This window comes from Perca fluviatilis, chromosome 5 (genome assembly GCF_010015445.1).
Source record: "Perca fluviatilis chromosome 5, GENO_Pfluv_1.0, whole genome shotgun sequence".
Lineage (NCBI taxonomy): Eukaryota > Metazoa > Chordata > Actinopteri > Perciformes > Percidae > Perca > Perca fluviatilis.
Window position 1 is genome coordinate 37,320,571 of NC_053116.1, and position 18,917 is coordinate 37,339,487.

The window sequence follows — 18,917 nt, forward strand, 5'->3', positions numbered from 1 at the left end:
AGATGCATCTTCAACCACGCAAACGATTAAAAACAAAACCGCGAAAATCCGAGCGGTCAATATGACAGTATGGCCAAAATAGGTCAAAGTGATTGTATTTTCTTTGCCTTTTGTGTAATGTACAGTATATAAAAAACATTTTAAATTAAAATACAGACTCTTTTAGGAAAAGTCAGGTACCAGCAGGATTGTATTTTTTTATTAAGCAAAGTTATTACACATATAAATATCAAGACCGTCCTGGCCGTTCTAGTGTAACCCAGCCTTGGAGTTTTTTTTCCCAACAGCCAAGAAAAATCAAATGCACACTGCAATGCTGCCAACTTTGCCACTGAGGCAAATATGCAATTAGTTTCATTATGAATGGTTTCATACTATATATAGCCTACTTTTGGTTTTGGTTTCCCTATGATGAATTTCTTGTAAAACCTACAGTTCCTCAAAAATACAGTTCAATCAAAACGAAATGAAAATATGCCTCATTGTGTGTGAATAGAGGTGAATAAATAGATTTGTTTGTGTTGCAGCGAAGTGCCAATTCTGTTTAATACGTAAAACATTTGGCGGCGGGGCGCGCGGTGGGGGGGGGGGTCCTCACTGCTAAAATGAAATCCTAGAGGAAACACTGCAATCGTCTTGGGCGGAGCTAAGCGCCGGACAGAGCCACGGTGCCTCTGCTAAATAGCCTCTGGAAGGAACTTGTTTTGGTGGAACATGTGTACGTTCAAAGGTTGTTTTAGTCGTGCAACAGAAACCTCAGACTGGACAGATAGTCTAGCTAGCTGTCTGGATTTGAGGAGCAGTTAACCATAGTCCTCACAAATCCACCGGAGGTTAGAACACCAACACAAAGACAGAGGAAGGCCTAAAAAGAGGGACATCCGGCGGCATTTCTGGCGGCAACGCAGCAATCCGGGAAATGAAACGTCGTCGATATAGACTAGTTGACAATTAATCGATTTTCTCTTTGCAGCTCTGCAGCCTCTCACGTAGTTAAGAATGTGACCAGATGTGTCCTACCTCCCCTCAGTGCCATGATGTTTTTGAGGCCCAGGTGCTTTGCTTTGGCCAGGTGGCCGCTGATCTTCTCTTTGGTCTGGTTGCAGCAGGTCAGGTGGAGGATGCTCTCCAGGCCGCAGTAATTCACCGCTGTGCTGGCGATCATCAGAGACGAGGTTTCCTTGTCCGAGCCCGGGTCCCCCGCTGGGTGCCAGGTGATGTCGATAAACAGGGGCCCTCCGGTGCCCATACGGTCAAATCTGCAGCAAAAATCACACGCTTAGAAGAATGAGTCCAGCTGTTGCTTATAGACAATTCTTCCGTGGTTAGTTATAATGCTCTGAGACTAGCTTTGTACTTTCAGTCACCTTGTTTTCAAATCTAAAAAGGTGTGTGTGTCCCATTCATTTCTATGTGAGCAGCCTTGCAATGCATTGCGGTTGCGTCGCGGGGACTTTGGAGGAGCGCGGCGTCGAGTCGCCCGCTCCTCTTTTGCATAAAGTTGAATTCAGCCAACTTTTTGCAAATGAGGAGCGGGCAAGTTCGGCTCGTCGGCTCTCAAAAGCTGACGAAATCTTTTAAACTGACCGTTGTCGATCTGACAGATTAGGACAGATTCAGCAACTGCACGGTCTCTCTCTCCCTTAAAATTAGGGCTGTCCTCGACTAAAGAAATTCTTAGTCGACTAACACTTGTACGATTTTTTCGACTAATCGATTAGTTGATTTAATTGACAGAGCTGTGCGCTTTGAGAGGTCGTTAAAGTGATGGTTCGGAGTAATTTCACCCTAGGGTCCTTTGCACCATGATCTCGAGCCAAACACCCCCCCAGAAGCTTTTTTCACCTGGGTCGAACATTGGGAGCGTTAGCCTAGTGTAGCGTTATCAGCTGAATAGCTTAGCGCAGAGGCTAATGGATCCGAAGTGTCTCTTAACATTACCCCACTAATAATGCCCGAAATGATACCAAACGTCTACAGTAGTACAAATAGGTTATGCTCTCATAAAACGATGGATTGGAAAGTCTGTTAGTACACCAGAAGTTTATGTAAATAACACTTGCCTGCTGGCTTCTGCTCTCTGCTGCTGCTGTTACTACCGGGCAGTAAGAGTAACACCGAAAAGAGATGCAACAAAAATATTTATTAATTTAATGATTAAATAAGGTAATGTCTCCAAACTTACCTCAATTATTACTTGTCTCCTGCTAGTTATACTACAGCACTTACTTTAAAAAATAAGTTAAATTAAAAAATATTTTTGTTGCATCTGTTTTCGGTGTAGTAATTTGTAGACGGTCCCTAAGCACTCGTCTTACAGCAGCAACAACAACAGCAGAGAGCAGAAGCCAGCAGCCAAGTGTTATTTACATAAACTTCTGGTGTACTTACAAACTTTCCAATCCATCGTTTTATGAGAGCATAACCTATATATACTAGTGTAGACCTTTGGTATCATTTCGGGCACTATTAGTGGGGTAATGTTAAGAGACACTTCGGATCCATTAGCCCCTGCGCTAAGCTATTCAGCTGATAACGCTACTCTACGCTAACTCTCCCAATGTTCGACCCAGCTGAAAAAAGCTTCTGGGGGGGTGTTTGGCTCGAGGTCATTGTGCAAAGGACCCTAGGGTGAAATTACTCCGAACCATCACTTTGACTAGACTAGAAAAGCACAATATAAATGTAGTTAATTAACCATCTGTAAAACTGAGTTTCTCCACAATTAATCCTGCAAAAGCACCACTTTAAATCTTGTGTTTACCATAAATGTGTTCAGAAGTTTCTTGGAAATAAGTAATTAAGCATGAATAAGCATAAAAAAATGACTAATCGACTAAAGAAATCTTAGTCGACTAAGACCAAAACGACCGATTAGTCGACTAATCGACTAAGAGGTGGCAGCCCTACTTAAAATGTTTTCAGAAAAACGTTTTGTGAACAGTGTTCGTAAAATACGAGATGCGAACGAGCCGCCATTATGGTCGGTTTTGAAATCCGGGAGCAGCCAGCCCCACGTGACGCGTTCGTCCAATCAGCTGCAGCCATTGCGGTTGTAGGAGGGTTCAGATTGTCAAAGAGGTAGCTCTGTACAAGTTGGCCACCTGTGCAGAATCCAAAGGGTGGCAGGCGCAATTTGGTGTCAGCGGGAACCCCCATTCCCGCTGTTTACGCACGGTTGCAGGACCAGACGATTCAAGCTGTTGAACCAATTCCATTTACCCGACGTGGCGTGAGGCCCAGGCACAGCGCAACGCACCACCCACACCTTGCGCCGAAATTACGGTGCACTGGATCGCCCGTTTCCGATCCTTCCCCATCCGATGGATACCGGGACTATAGTCGTGGGACTAAAGCCCCAAACCACACCTAACGCGCCTTTCGGCAGCAAAAGGCAGTGGGACTGATCAGCCGGCTCCCCGATGTCCAAAAAGTGCCTCAGAACACACCGAAGCGACGCCGACCTGAGAGTACGTTCTGCGCGTGCGCGAGACGCAATCCGTCTCCATAGCAGCAGGCGGTGGACGAACGCGTCACGTGGGTCTGGCTGCTCCCGGATTTTTCAACCGGCCGTTAATGGCGGCTCATTCAGAATACGATCTCATATTTTACGAAGATAGTTCACCGAAAATGTGTTCCTGAAAACATTTTAAGAGAGAAATCTGCTGAATCTGTCTGCTTTTCAGAGCTTCAGATTTTGAGAAGATTAGTCACGCTCATCTGGCTCGTCATTTCCGGGTTAGCTCTCCACCAATCAGATCCGACTCCCCGCCCTCCGACCCAGCAGGTCAGGTCGGCCAAAATTGTCCGACGGACGACGGCACGGGACACACCGAACAGACTCGAGTCACCGACCTCGCCAGACTGTCCCACGGCCGATTATCAGGTTGGTGCGTCAGAGCCCTGACATGTTCGCTACGTCACAACTTATTCGGCAAAGCTGTTTCCATCTCCCGTTTTGCGCATTAAAGCGCCCATATTATGCTCATTTTCAGGTTCATAACTGTATTTTAAGGTTGTACCAGAATAGGTTTGCATGGTTTAATTTTCAAAAAACACCATATTGTTGTTGTGCTGCACAGCTCTCTCTCACTGCTGCAGATCCTCTTTTCACCTGGTTTCTGTTTTAGCTACAGAGTGAGACCTCTTTTCATCTTCTTCTTCTGTACTATCTTTGATTGCCACTCGCTACGCACAGTAGCTCAGATGTAGAGCATGTCAGCTAGCTAACTCTAGAGACAGTAAAGAAGAAAGCCTGTTTCTCCAACTTTGGTCAGTTACAAGGCAGGATTAGCTGGGAGACTTCTTCTAAACCAGGGAGCACATGTAAGTAGTTCTTTTGTAGATTATGGTGAACTTGTGTGTGTTGTAGCAGTGCTTTGCTATTGAGAACGACGTAGCATGCTAGCGTTAGCATGCTAACGCTAGCATTAGCCGGCTAACGCTAAGAGCTAACGGTTGTGGTTTCGGACTGTGACGTCACAGTCCGAGGCCGATTTTGAACAGCTCACTAGGGGACTGAAAGCAGGACTAATTCAGAAACCGTATCTCACTCAAAACAGCATGGATGGATTTTTTGTATGTGTGTGGAAGCACCAGAGACACAAAAGAACACCCCAAATCCCAGAAAAAGTGTTTTTTTCATAATATGGGCACTTTAAAGCAATACTAGAGAACATTTCCCGCTTCGGTCCCCCTACAGGTTGGAAGTGGGATTGTCCGTTACAGTACACTGTCCAGTTCATTCGAACTACAGATCCGCTCCCCGATCTGGCAAACTTGCACAATGTAATGTAACGGACAATTCCGCTTCCAACCTGTAGGGGGACCGAAGCGTGAAAAGTTACCTAGCGTTGCTTTAACTCTTTTTTCGAAAAAGGCAAAAAAAAAAAAAAACACTTCAAGCGAGTGTAAAAACTTTTTCAGAATTTCACCGTTTCCATCAACATTTTCTAATGCGATAACTTCAAAATGCGCGTAAACATACGCTGATGGAAACACGGCTAGTGTTAACGAAAACAATACAGTCCTTCCAGAAAAATGCTGAGTTTTTTTTGTGATCGTTGCGGGGCAAAAATCCTTGATTATGCGGCACGTTTTCTTAAAAAATGCGATGGAATATGCGAGATATTTATGCAATTTTACGCGATGAAATTGCGGGAACTTGCATAAACTGCGGTTTGATGAAAAATAAAAAATAAAAAAGTGATTCCCCCAACACCTGCTTTTCGATGATGTTCACGTCGCGTAATTACATCACTTCATAACGTTCCCATGGCAACAGGGGGAAATGGCTGCTCTTGTGTGAAGTAAGCAACATTTTTCAACTTTCTGCTAAGATATATTATGTCACTTTTTTGCAACAAAATTGCGGGAATTATGAAATCATGCAAGCCACGCATATTTTGTGCGGAAATGCGATATGCGATCGCATAATCCCGTTTTTCTGGAGGGACTGGACAATATTCCAGTTTGAGTCTACGTGCCTTGAGATGAGGTTCACAGCTCCGCTGGCGGTGCGCGGGGGAAAGAACTCCAGCGAGAACCAGCGGTCCCCGGACTCCATCCTTCTCCGCATCTTGTCCCGCAGCCGGTCGGACCGGTCCACGTCCAGCACCGGCGTGGAACACCGCGAGCTCTCCTTGGAGCTCTCGCCGCCGCTGTTGTTGTTGCTGGCGCCGCTGGAGTCGCTCTTGCACGACTGCCAACTACCGTCCACGCGCTGAACCTGGTTCACCATGACGGCAGATTATCGTATGCTGAGAAAAAGAGAAGAAGAAGACACAAAAAGAAATCGTTTTCTCACTCTGTTGGGTCAAATAACTTTTGATCTTGAGCGATAGCAGACCACAGCCTTGTTTAAAAGTTTGTTGTATATTTGGTATAACGACTTCAAAGAAACTACTAACAGCATGTATTATCTTCAGGGCGTTAACCCTTGTGTTGACTTCCCGTTGATCGTGCAACTTTTTGTTTTTGTGGGTCAAAATTTTAACTTTTCTTTTTTTTTACGTTTTGGTCGTCTTTTTCAATCACTTTTCCACCAATGTTTTTGTCAATTTTTTCAAAGTTTTTGTCACTTTTCTCAAAGTTTTACATTTTTTATGCACCTTTTGACATTTGTGGGTTTTTTTCCCGCATTTTTGGAGCTTTTTCCGAAACTTTCGTCACTTTTTTCCAACGTTCTTTTATCATTTCTTTTTTTCAAATGCTATAAAATTGAATAAAACTTGCAAAGAGCGCTGTAGGGAGGCCATCCACGTTATTTCTTTTGAAAATTTGGTATATAAACTTTCTGAAAATGGGTCAAATTTGACCCGAGGACAACAGGAGGGTTAAATAATTTAAATATCATATTCATGAATCCAAATTTCAAATATCCAAACCATGCTTCAAGGCCTCTGGACACCCACACAGGTGTTTTCAGATATTCTGGCTGATTAGACTCTGCTCAGGTTGGAGGTGGGCGGAGCTTCGATGGGAACTTATTATAAAGTCACAAATTCTTTCTAGCAATAAGAATTATACAGCTGTCATGTGTCCTGCCCTAACAGGTGCAACAGCACTAACAGGAGACTCAGGAAGATGTCAATTACTCAGTCTAACCACACCCACACAGTCCTGGGAAGAGGCCCAAACAGCCACATAAACTACAAACACCGTCAAAATAATTTATACTTTCTAGGGGTGTAAGAAAAAAATAAATCTATACACTTGAGTATCGCAATATTTTATTTAGCAATACTATATCGAGTCGATAGATTTATTTTTTTAGTTTATGTGCAAAAATATTCATTTAAGACAGTAGTTCATGTTTGTGTTGTGTATCAACCCCTTACTGCTAGATGGCTGCTGAGACACACCACTACTGTCCTTGCCTAAGAGTGTCTAGCAGTGCCTAACAGTGCCTGACTTTTTGCTAGCAGCTAACAACGTAGCTATGGCTGAACTTTGGCCTACTAGTTCATGTTTGTGTTGTGTATCAACCCCTTACTGCTGGATGGCTATGCTGAGACACACCACTAGTGTCCTTGCCTAACAGTGCCTAACAGGGCCTAGCAGTGCCTAACATTTTGCTAGAAGCTAACAACGTAGCTATGGCTGACCTTTGGCCTCCTTTAGCATATCAACATTAGCTCACTAAGAACCTGGGAACCACAATCCCAAACTGGCAGTTTGATTTTCTGTGTACTGAATTGTTTACCTAAAGTAAACTTCTTTGACTGTTATGCACATCATGTCTATTTTTAAATATTAGTTTTTCAAAAATTATCTATTGCCTTATGTAAATATATCGCAATATATTGAATCGTGACCATGTATCGTGATACGTATGGTATCGCCAGATTCTTGCCAACACACCTAATACTTTCTGCTATTTTTTTTTTTTAACTCAACAATTAGATATAATTTCCAATAGGCTAAACGTGGTTTATTGATTATTAATGTAAAAACAGAAGGAGTGTGAAAATGAGGTAATTAGTTGGTGTTTGTGTATGCTGGGTAGTGGCATACATGTAGTATACATACATATACATACACACATATACCCATATATATACATACACACATATACCCATATATATATATATATATATAATATATATATATATATATATCCTATATATATATATATATATATATATATATAACATATATATATATATATATATATATATACACACACATATATATATATATATATACACATTATTTTTATTTGTTTTATTGTTTACCTTATTTTTTTCTTATTGTGTATTTAAGTACTCTCTTCTTAAAGTGCAGCTATGTTATGTCATCATTATGTAAGATTGCAATGTTCCTTGTAATGACTGCTTTATTTATTTATTTATTTTTTATTTATTATTATTATTATTTATATATATATATATATATATATATATATATATATAATTATTTTTTATTTTTTTAAAGTCTGATGCCGAACTGTTCTACGATTGTTTGTGTCACACGTTTGTGAGAATTTGCCAATAAAGTTGCGAAATAAAATAAACAATTCTCAATTGAATGCGCAGTACTTGACAGAAGAATATGGGGGGCGAGTTTAGATTAAATTTACATTATTTTATTTTTTAAATACTGCTTGCAGGCTTAATTTATGCACAAGAAACTACACATGCCTCCGCCCCCCCCACACACACCATGCTTTGCAGCCAGGATTAGCAAGAAACCGGCTGATCTGTGACGTTAAGAAATGTCGGTAAAAACTTTAGGTCCCAAAACACAGAGCGACACGAGCCGCTCGATATAGACCCAGCTAATTAAAGTAGCAGCAGTAGTAGAGCATGCTAACGTTACATTACATACCAACGGCCTGCTAGCACACCGGGCTGCGCACAGCTAACGGTAACTACGTGCCTCATGAGATTTGTTTTTTTTTTTAACAAAACTTTATTTAAAGTTATTTACAGACAAAACGCCTCATAAACGCTGCATTGGTTATGAATTCGGCCGTAAATAGACATAACGTAGTATACGTAACGTAACGTTAACTTAGGTTACACTCTACCACACTGAACTTCAGGCTAAAACCAGTTTACGTTTAGTTTACGCTGAGAAAATAACAGAAAAGTAAACAAAGCCTCTCCCACCTTTCCCGGCGTGTTGTCCTAAAGGTCTCCCCGACTGTCTCCCATCCAGGGCAAAATATGGACAGAATTTTAACTGCTGCAGCGCGTGGGACACATGCATGTATGATAAAAAGGTGGCACCATATGTGTAAAAGGGTGGGACCATGGAGGGTGGGACTATTCAGATGTATAATAAGAACTGATCGCAGTCTGTCAAGCTGACACAACCACACAACCCATCTGTATAACTGTAGCGGAGCTGCTCATGCTGCGTTTACGTGCCGTGGGAAATGTAACAAACACAGCAACATCAACATCAACATCAACATCAACAAGTATTCAGATCCTTTACTTATGTAAAAGTTCTAATACCTATTAGAAGTAAAAGTCCTGTACTGAAAATGTTACATAAGTGAAAGTATGTAAGTATCGTCAGGAAAATGTAGTTAAAGTATTAAAAGTATTCGATGCAGAAAAATCCTCCCATTTTTAGAAAGTGGTCCAGTGGTCTAGTAGTGGTAATGGTCTCATCATCTCAGCTGGACTTGTAGGCCATTATATTGTTGACTAGTTTCATTTATATTAAAACATCAGATTTTATAAACTACATGTGTTTGTGTGTGCAGTCTACACGTGTCTGAATGTGTAAAGTAACTAGTAACTAAAGTAACTAGTAACTAAAGCTGTAACAGGTGAATGTAGTGGAGTAACTAAAGTAACTAGTAACTAAAGCTGTAACAGGTGAATGTAGTGGAGTAACTAAAGTAACTAGTAACTACAGCTGTAACAGATGAATGTAGCGGAGTAACTAAAGTAACTAGTAACTAAAGCTGCAACAGATGAATGTAGCGGAGTAACTAAAGTAACTAGTAACTAAAGCTGTAACAGATGTACTTTAAAAAATAAATAATAAATAAATAAATTCTGCTGTTATTGATATTTTCGAATCGGAAAATCTCGACGCTTTTACGACGTGCCGTGAACGCAGCATGACACAACAACGAAGATGGCGTGTTGTGGGAACTGTTTTTGTTGCCAATGCTGCTGCAGAGAAGGAGAGACACGGACCCCCGAGGAACTGGTAAGGACGAAATAAAGCCACTGGTGAAAACCGGGGATGTGTTAATCATTTTATAATCCGACCATTCAGGGTTCCCTCTGAACTATGTGCTCTCAGCGCCCTGCTCTGGCTTGCTAGCTCCACCCTGCTGCTCGGTGTGTTCAGTGTCTTGTCGCTTTTGCAAATATGCCATTAATGACCTTAAATCCATCACTATGTAAACCGACGCCTCGGCTGAAAGCTGCAATACTTGTTCTTACGCTGTAGCTTTGCCTCAGGGACATATGTTTTTTTGCTGTTTAACTCATGCACGTGGAGAGAAAGCCCTCTGACCAAACTCCGTTTAAGAACTCTTGCAATATAGGGCTTCCTTTCTTTTTAATAAAGCTACTTAACCCTCATTAACATAAATTAGACGTTGTATGGCTTCTGAGAACCCCTGCTTCTGTTCGGCATGCATGTTGCACACCAAATTAGCTTTTTGTTTGAGCACCAACAACTTCTTTGTTTGGTTACCCCTAAAAGTCGGTATACGTGCAGTTTTAGTGTCCCAAATTCCCCATACAATATGTCCTTAACCCTCATTGTTGTCTTTGGGTCAAATTGGACCCGTTTTCAAAATTTCTATAGCAGAAAGGTTGGATTATTTCAACCAAATTGCCCAAAAGTAACACGGATGTTTCATTGAAATGCTCTTCACAAGTCGAATTAAGGATCAGTTCATTCATTGTATTGACTTTTAGGTGTTCTACACATTTCATAGCATTATTCTGACTTCACTTTGACAGTCTGTCGTTATCCATAAACATCCTCTGATCTTAAATATTAGTCAAAATAATTCATACGTTCTGCTTTTTTTTTTAAACTAAAAAAAAAATATATAATGTCATACAGGCTAAATGAGCTTTATTGACCATGAATTCCCAAAAATGGTGTAAAAAAATAGCGTTAATAAGTTGTTAGTGGTAGTGGAAATAAATCGCAGGAAAGATGCTGCAAAAATAATGAGTTATACATCGAAATGAGACAAAACGTGTTTTTTTTAAGTGGCAAAATAAGTAACAAAAACGTCCAAAGTGTTCATTTTCAATATTGACCCAGAAGGACAACACAAGGGTTAATTAATTATGAACCTGCTAAACCACCTGTGCTACCCTAATCCTAACCCTATGTCAGCTGCGGACAAAGTATCCGGATCCTTTACTTAAGTAAAAGTACTAATACCACACTGTGAAAACACTCAGTTACAAGTAAAAGTCCTGCATTGAAAATGTTACTTAAGGGAAAGTATGTAAGTATCATCAGGAAAATGTACTTAAAGTATTAAAAGTACTCGATGCAGAAAAATCCTCCCATTGTAGAAAGTGTAAAGGATACAACCAGCTGTGTGTTTAATGGTCTCATCATCTCAGCTGGACTTGTAGTCCGTTATATTGTCGGCTAGTTTACTTTAGAATCAAACATCAGATTTTATAAACTACATGTGTTCTGTGTGCAGTAATCTTAATGTGTTAAGTAACTAGTAACTAAAGTAACTAGTAACTAAAGCTGTAACAGATGAATGTAGCGAGTAACTAAAGTAACTAGTAACTAAAGCTGGAACAGATGAATGTAGCGGAGTAACTAAAGTAACTAGTAACTAAAGCTGGAACAGATGAATGTAGCGGAGTAACTAAAGTAACTAGTAACTAAAGCTGGAACAGATGAATGTAGCGGAGTAACTAAAGTAACTAGTAACTCAAGTTGGAATAGATGAATGTAGTGGAGTAACTAAAGTAACTAGTAACTAAAGCTGTAACAGATGAATGTAGTGGAGTAACTAAAGTAACTAGTAACTAAAGCTGTAACAGATGAATGTAGCGGAGTAACTAAAGTAACTAGTAACTAAAGCTGTAACAGATGAATGTAGTGGAGTAACTAAAGTAACTAGTAACTAAAGCTGGAACAGATGAATGTAGCGGAGTAACTAAAGTAACTAGTAACTAAAGCTGTAACAGATGAATGTAGTGGAGTAACTAAAGTAACTAGTAACTAAAGCTGTAACAGATGAATGTAGCGGAGGAACTAAAGTAACTAGTAACTAAAGCTGGAACAGATGAATGTAGCGGAGTAAAAAGTACAATATTTCTCTCTGAAGAGTAGAAGTAGAAAGTGGCTTAAGTAAAGTACAAGTACCTCAGCATTTGTACTTAAGTACAGTACTGGAGTAAATGTACTTAGTTACATTCCACTGCTGTTAGATGTAAGTGATGCTCGAGAGAATATCAATATTTAGCTGGAGATCATCATGTCCGTCAGGTGTTTAATTTGCAAAATAAGTCAACTGAATCCTGTTCTTCTAACCATGATGGACATAATGGACATACACTGTGATCATGTACTTACTTAGGGCTGCAACTAACCATTATTTTCTTGTCACTTAATCTGTAGATGAATGGATTAGTTAACTAATCGATTACTTGTTGCAGCTCTATGATTTGTAACTGTGTAAACTCTGTGCGGTCACAGTGGTAGCTAGATTCCCCAAAGTCTCTATTTTCTGAATTAGTTGGCAGCTAAATACTTGTAGTTCGTAGCTGGCTTAATTTCTAGTAAACTGTCCCTGCCGAGCTGGATGTGTGCCTATACACTAACTGTATTGTATTTGAAGTATTTGTTTTTTTTCCCTCAAGGCGATCCTTGGGGAAATCCAAGTTGAAGAAGATGAGATTCTACCCAGGAAAGACTATGAGGTGAGAAACCTGTGAACATCTATCCTGGTCCTACCAGACTCTGGTACATTAGCCTGGTTCTCCCAGACTCTGGTACATTAGCCTGGTTCTCCCAGACTCTGGTACATTAGCCTGGTCCTACCAGACTCTGGTACATTTCATGTGTACAGAGAGTCTGGCCACTCTCCATTGACAAGTGTTAACTTCCTTGAAGGCGGGTACTGGAGTCTCGGGAAGGAACGTGTTTTGGTGGAACTTTTGCACCCTGCATAAGAAAACGGCACAAATAATATTAAATTAAGTTAACTGTTGACACAATACACTAGTCTATCGACGACGCTCCACTTCCGGGATTGTTCAGGTGCCACCGGATATTCGGTCAGATGTGCGTCCCCTTCCTCTGTCTCTGTGTTGGCGTTCTAACCTCCGGCTGATTTGTGAGGACTATGGTTAACTGCTCCTCAGATCTCTACAGGGTAAATCCAGACAGCTAGCTAGACTATCTGTCCAATCTGAGTTTTCTGTCGCACGACTAAAACTACTTTTGAACGTCCACATGTTCCACCAAAACAAGATCCTTCCAGAGGCTATTTAGCAGAGGCTGTTCATTTTGGCTGGTGGATGGGGCTAATTTTGTACCCTGGACCCAATAGTTCCACCGTCTTTGTTGTTTTTAATCCTAAACAGAGCTTGGATTATGACCGCTGCATCAGTGAACCCTACATGGAGATTCTGGAGGGGATGAACAGCAAGGTGAGACTACGTAGAAGTTAAAATGTGTCTTTTGTTTAAATATTTTTCAAATTTGAATTCTCAATTCAAGATATATCATGTAAAATACTAACAATAATAATAGTTCCACCTCATCGTGTTCATTTATCTTGACTGTTATTAGAGGTCTTGAAATTAATCAAATAATCGATGCATCGAATCGTGGACATGGACGATGCTGCATCGATAATCGACCGGCTCATAATCGATTATTTCTTTTTACAATTTTATGTAAGTCTAACGACCTTTCTGTTTACATATTCTGGTATGTTTTGCACATTCAGGAAGTGCCATGTGCTCAGTGCTGTATAGGTTTATGTATCCAATTTATTTAGTATTAGAGCTCTGCAGAATGTTTGGTTTTTGAAGCTTGAAAAGCTATGAATTAAATATCCTACATGGCTTTAATAGAAAAATGTATATATATTGAATTGAATCGCTGACATGATGATCGTAATCGAAATCGGGAGATCAGTGAAAATTCACACCTCTAATTGTTATATTTTACTATTTCAATTTAATATCGCTGTCTGTGATTTAACTTCATATTGAGAGCCGCTAAACTGTGTTTCGTTGTTGAAAGCAATAGTCATGTTTCTGTCAAGCGAATTCTAAGTGAACTTTTAAAATGTGAATTAGAAGCGTTTCCATCAACTGGTTTAGAGCGAATAAACTGGACGACACAAAGCGTAGTTTGGTCACAAGTTGCCGTTACGCGTGGTTGTAGATTACAAATCGGCTCGCTAAATCAAAGAGTTGAGAAGCTAAGATCTTCGGCTGAATGGAGAGAGGTAGCTTTGTACAAGTTGGCCACCTGTGCAGAATCCAGGGTCGTGGCAGAGACATTTGGTGTCAGCGAGACAACCGCTCACCGCTGTGTATAGGCGGTGTGCAGGGCCAGACGATTCAAGCTGTTGAACCAATTCGTCAATTTACCCGACGCGGCTGAGGCCCGGGCTACAGCGCACCACAACTCCACCACGCACCTTGTGCCACAAGTGTACGGTGCACTGGAGGGGACCCGTATCCTGATCCTTCCCCCATCCGATGGATACCGGGACTATAGTCATGTGACTTGCATGTTCGCTAGGGTTGGGTACGGAAACCTGGTGCGGTACTAATACGGCACCGGTGCCTAAACGGCCGGTATCTACCGGACCGAATGGCAACGCAGATTTCGGTGCCAATTAAATGCCTTCTACGCTGATCTCTGATGCTCTGAAACAGACGTTAGAGGCAACGGAGCATCGCTGCATGTGACGCTAGTTAACACTTCACTTGGCAGCAGGTAACGTTAGCCTACCGTTAGCTAGTTAACACTATACTTAGCAGCAGGTAACATTAGCCTACCGTTAGCTAGTTAACACTATACTTAGCAGCAGGTAACATTAGACTACCGTTAGCTAGTTAACACTATACTTAGCAGCAGGTAACGTTAGCCTACCGTTAGCTAGTTAACACTATACTTAGCAGCAGGTAACGTTAGCCTACCGTTAGCTAGTTAACACTATACTTGGCAGCAGGTAACGTTAGCCTACCGTTAGCTAGTTAACACTATACTTAGCAGCAGGTAACGTTAGCCTACCGTTAGCTAGTTAACACTATACTTAGCAGCAGGTAACATTAGACTACCGTTAGCTAGTTAACACTATACTTAGCAGCAGGTAACGTTAGCCTACCGTTAGCTAGTTAACACTATACTTAGCAGCAGGTAACGTTAGCCTACCGTTAGCTAGTTAACACTATACTTGGCAGCAGGTAACGTTAGCCTACCGTTAGCTAGTTAACACTATACTTAGCAGCAGGTAACGTTAGCCTACCGTTAGCTAGTTAACACTATACTTAGCAGCAGGTAACGTTAGCCTACCGTTAGTTAGTTAACACTATACTTAGCAGCAGGTAACATTAGCCTACCGTTAGCTAGTTAACACTATACTTAGCAGCAGGTAACGTTAGCCTACCGTTAGCTAGTTAACACTATACTTAGCAGCAGGTAACGTTAGCCTACCGTTAGCTAGTTAACACTATACTTGGCAGCAGGTAACGTTAGCCTACCGTTAGCTAGTTAACACTATACTTAGCAGCAGGTAACGTTAGCCTACCGTTAGCTAGTTAACACTATACTTAGCAGCAGGTAACGTTAGCCTACCGTTAGCTAGTTAACACTATACTTAGCAGCAGGTAACGTCGCCACCGTTAGCTAGTTAACACTATACTTAGCAGCAGGTAACATTAGCCTACCGTTAGCTAGTTAACACTATACTTAGCAGCAGGTAACGTTAGCCTACCGTTAGCTAGTTAACACTATACTTAGCAGCAGGTAACGTTAGACTACCGTTAGCTAGTTAACACTATACTTAGCAGCAGGTAACGTTAGCCTACCGTTAGCTAGTTAACACTATACTTAGCAGCAGGTAACGTTAGCCTACCGTTAGCTAGTTAACACTATACTTAGCAGCAGGTAACATTAGACTACCGTTAGCTAGTTAACACTATACTTAGCAGCAGGTAACGTTAGCCTACCGTTAGCTAGTTAACCCTTCACTTGGCAGCAGGTAACGTTAGCCTACCGTTAGCCTGTAGCTGGATTAAACACGGTTAAAATGCTGACAGCTAAACAGTGTAAAGTGTGACTGTATTTCTCTGTAGAGGATTCCAACAGCGAGAGGTTAAGCATTCAGGCACCATTTAGGCACCGGCAGTATCGTTTTAGCGCCGGTATCGGAAAAAACCCAAACGATACCCAACCCTTAATGTTCGCTACGTCACAACTTATTCGGCAAAGCTGGTTCCATCTCCCATTTTGTGCGTTAACTCTTTTTCGAAAAAGACAAAAAAAAAAAACTCAAGCGAGTGTAAAAAACTTCTTTTGCGAGTTTGAGTTTGTTTGTTTTTCTCGAATTCGACCGTTTCCATCAACATTTTCTGATGCGATACTTCAAAATGCGCATGAACTGATGGAATAATGACTAATGACAATAAAGATCTATTCTATTTGAATGTTTTTATAAAAATTAGGGCTGCATGATATGAGCAAAATGTTCCATAACGTTGTTGAATATCACGATAACGATATTTTTTGCAGTAAATAAACAGATATAAAAGTGAACTCAGTTCTGCTGCTTTCAGTGTTCTGCTAAAATACAACAAACTACCAGTTGAATTTAAAACGAATGAAAAAAAATCATTTTCAACGTTCTTTTATTGACCAAATTCAGCATTAGATTGAATATGGGTGGTTGACGTGACATGGCCTTTTGGAGGTCCCGAGTGTCAAACGTAAGTAAAGAAATGTCTAATCTGCAAATAAATGTGGTTATATTGTTCAGAAAACGCTGTTTTATATTAACATAAAGACCATTCATGCCAGTCATATTCCTGTTTTTCACAATTTTCAGCCAAATAAGGAAAAGCTCATATGGCGTGACTGTCCCAAGCCAATTTCAAAAAGTTTGATTTTGAAGAAAACCAATAAAATTAATATATTTTCCCCTTATTTAAGTACATATTAATACCACACATGTCTACGTGTAAGTCTGCTGTTTTAAAAGTCCAGGCATAATATTTTGAATCAGCCCTGAACAAAAAGATTTTGTCCCAAAATCAATATCATATGGTGTGACCCCAAAAACTTTTATTCAGCCTAAAACGTCAACCACCCATATACAAATGGCTTTGAGTTACATTTCAAAGTGCAGTTTTCTGCTGATATATTCTTTCACGATGTGTTTCCTGCGCCAGTTGATATCGCTCGATGACGATTAAAAGAAACGACATGTTGTGCAGCGCTAATAAAACCCTTTTCATCCCTCCAAATAGAAAACCAAAAAGTATGAAGCGGTTCGGTGGATGATGATGTTTGCTATCGGAGTCACCGTGGGTCTGGTAGGTGCGTTTTGGGATTTCTTGCTTTTCTTTGCCAGAATTCAACACGAGTTGCAGATGACCGGGGAATGTCTCCTTCGTGTCTCTTTCAGGTCGGCCTGTTTGTGGATTTCTTCGTGCGCCTCTTCAGCCAAATCAAATTCACTCTGGTCGGTGATTGTATCCTTTTATCGCGCCTCGCTGCACATTCCACTCTCACGTCTGAAGCTTTTCTGTCTGTGCTGTCCACAGCAGAGTGTCTACACTGCTGCTAGATACACTAGGGTAGGACAGTGGTTCTCAAATGGGGGTACGTGTACCCCAAGGGGTACTTTGGAGGACTGCTGGGGGTACGTGAGCGCTTTTTTGTCGCTGTTTTTGAAGTTAGTCACTTCTTTAAAGTTTTTGTTGCTTTTTGTCACTATTTTCGACCTATTCTTGCCTGCCCTCCTTCCTTCCTTCCTTCCTTCCCTCCTTCCTTCCGTCCTTCCTTCCTTTTTTCTGCTGTCTTTTTTTTTTTTTTCTCTCCAAGTTTGTCAAAGTTTTTGTCGCTTTTTTCAAAAAAAATTCCGCCTTTTTCAAGGTTTTTGTCACTTTTTTATTTTCCGAAGTTTGTCTTGTCTTCCTTCTTTCTACTGTTATTTTTTATTTTTTTTTGTAACAAGTCTGTTGCTTTTTACGAAAGCAACTTACCTTAAGTAGTTACAGGAACGTAGTTATAGGAACAGTCCACTTCTAAACAGTTCTACTAACTACTCTCCCCCAAAACTGGTTTTGCCATTTGCATTCACACTGGCCAAGTGGCCGTAGGAACTGACTTTTAGTTAGTGTAACACAGCCATCTAACCACCACTATGTGGAAAAGGGAGAAGACCCTGCCCTTAAAGCTGAAAGAGTTACAGGAAGCGTTCTCTGCGGTCAGAGGAACTTAATAATCCCCAAATTGGTCCAGTTGGAACATGAGAAAAAAAAAAGGGTTTTAGGAACTGCAAAAATCCCTCCGGTGGGAAAGTGGCTTTTGTCGCTGTTTTCTAAGTTTTTGATACTGTTTTCCACATATTCTTGCCTTACTTCCTTCTTTCTACCGACTTTTTCCAAAGTTTTTGTTGCCTTTTATCATCGGCATTTAAATGTTTTTCAGTTCCATGTTGCTGTTGTTTGGTAAATCTATCGCTGGTCAGGGGGTACTTGGCTTAAAAACCCAATTTAAATGGGGGGGGTACATTATTGAAACAAGTTTGCGAACCACTGGGTTAGGAGAATAATGTTATAGCTTTGGAAAATGAGTCCTAAAATAATTCTGACAACAAGAGAAGCCGACACGGGCCACACGGCCACTGGGGGTGGTGCGGTTCACTGCATGGCCTGGTTCTCGCTTAAAAGGTTTTCAGAAACACGTTTCGGTGAACTATTTTCGTAAAATACGATATCGTGTTCTGAACGAGCCGCCATTAAAGTCAGTTTTGAAATTCGGGAGCAGCAAGACCCATGTGATGCCTTCGTCCAATCAGCTGGCATGTGTTGCGTTCGTCCCGTGTTTTAACATAGGTGTCGAAAGTGGGCGCTACGGCAGTAAGAGGTTAGTGCACATTAACGGTGGACTGACGGACCGTGCGGCCCACACACGCTCCGAACCGAGACTAAAGAACCGAGACTAGGGAACCGAGACTAGGGAACCGAGACTGGGGAACCGAGACTGGGGAACCGAGACTGGGGAACCGAGACTAGGGAACCGAGACTAGGGAACCGAGACTGGGGAACCGAGACTAGGGAACCGAGACTAGGGAACCGAGACTGGGGAACCGAGACTGGGGAACCGAGACTAGGGAACCGAGACTGGGGAACCGAGACTGGGGAACCGAGACTGGGGAACCCAGACTGGGGAACCGAGACTAGGGAACCGAGACTAGCGAACCGAGC

The 18,917-nt window shown here is 41.2% G+C and overlaps 2 protein-coding genes across 3 annotated transcripts in view; one reads left to right on the forward strand and one right to left on the reverse strand.

Annotated features, from left to right (window-relative positions):
• The window catches only part of mthfr (methylenetetrahydrofolate reductase (NAD(P)H)), a 31,899-nt gene extending 23,066 nt beyond the window's left edge, over positions 1 to 8,833 (reverse strand). Inside the window, exons 1-3 of one of the 2 annotated variants that reach the window (XM_039800328.1) lie at positions 8,613 to 8,833; positions 5,487 to 5,759; positions 1,021 to 1,259 (exon numbers count right to left, since the gene is read on the reverse strand). In XM_039800328.1, the coding sequence (XP_039656262.1) occupies positions 1,021 to 1,259; positions 5,487 to 5,740 (493 nt within the window). In that variant the 5' untranslated portion in view covers positions 5,741 to 5,759; positions 8,613 to 8,833. Of the gene's footprint in view, positions 1 to 1,020; positions 1,260 to 5,486; positions 5,760 to 8,328; positions 8,349 to 8,612 lie in introns of those variants that run through there. The other variant, XM_039800329.1, reaches the window with a different exon arrangement.
• Positions 8,834 to 9,567: 734 nt separating this feature from the next.
• Positions 9,568 to 18,917, forward strand: part of clcn6 (chloride channel 6) — a 37,089-nt gene continuing 27,739 nt past the window's right edge. The window contains exons 1-5 of the mRNA XM_039800327.1: positions 9,568 to 9,672; positions 12,324 to 12,383; positions 13,050 to 13,115; positions 16,953 to 17,018; positions 17,111 to 17,177. Coding sequence (XP_039656261.1) covers positions 9,598 to 9,672; positions 12,324 to 12,383; positions 13,050 to 13,115; positions 16,953 to 17,018; positions 17,111 to 17,177 — 334 coding nt within the window. The 5' untranslated portion in view covers positions 9,568 to 9,597. The remainder of the gene's footprint in view (positions 9,673 to 12,323; positions 12,384 to 13,049; positions 13,116 to 16,952; positions 17,019 to 17,110; positions 17,178 to 18,917) is intronic.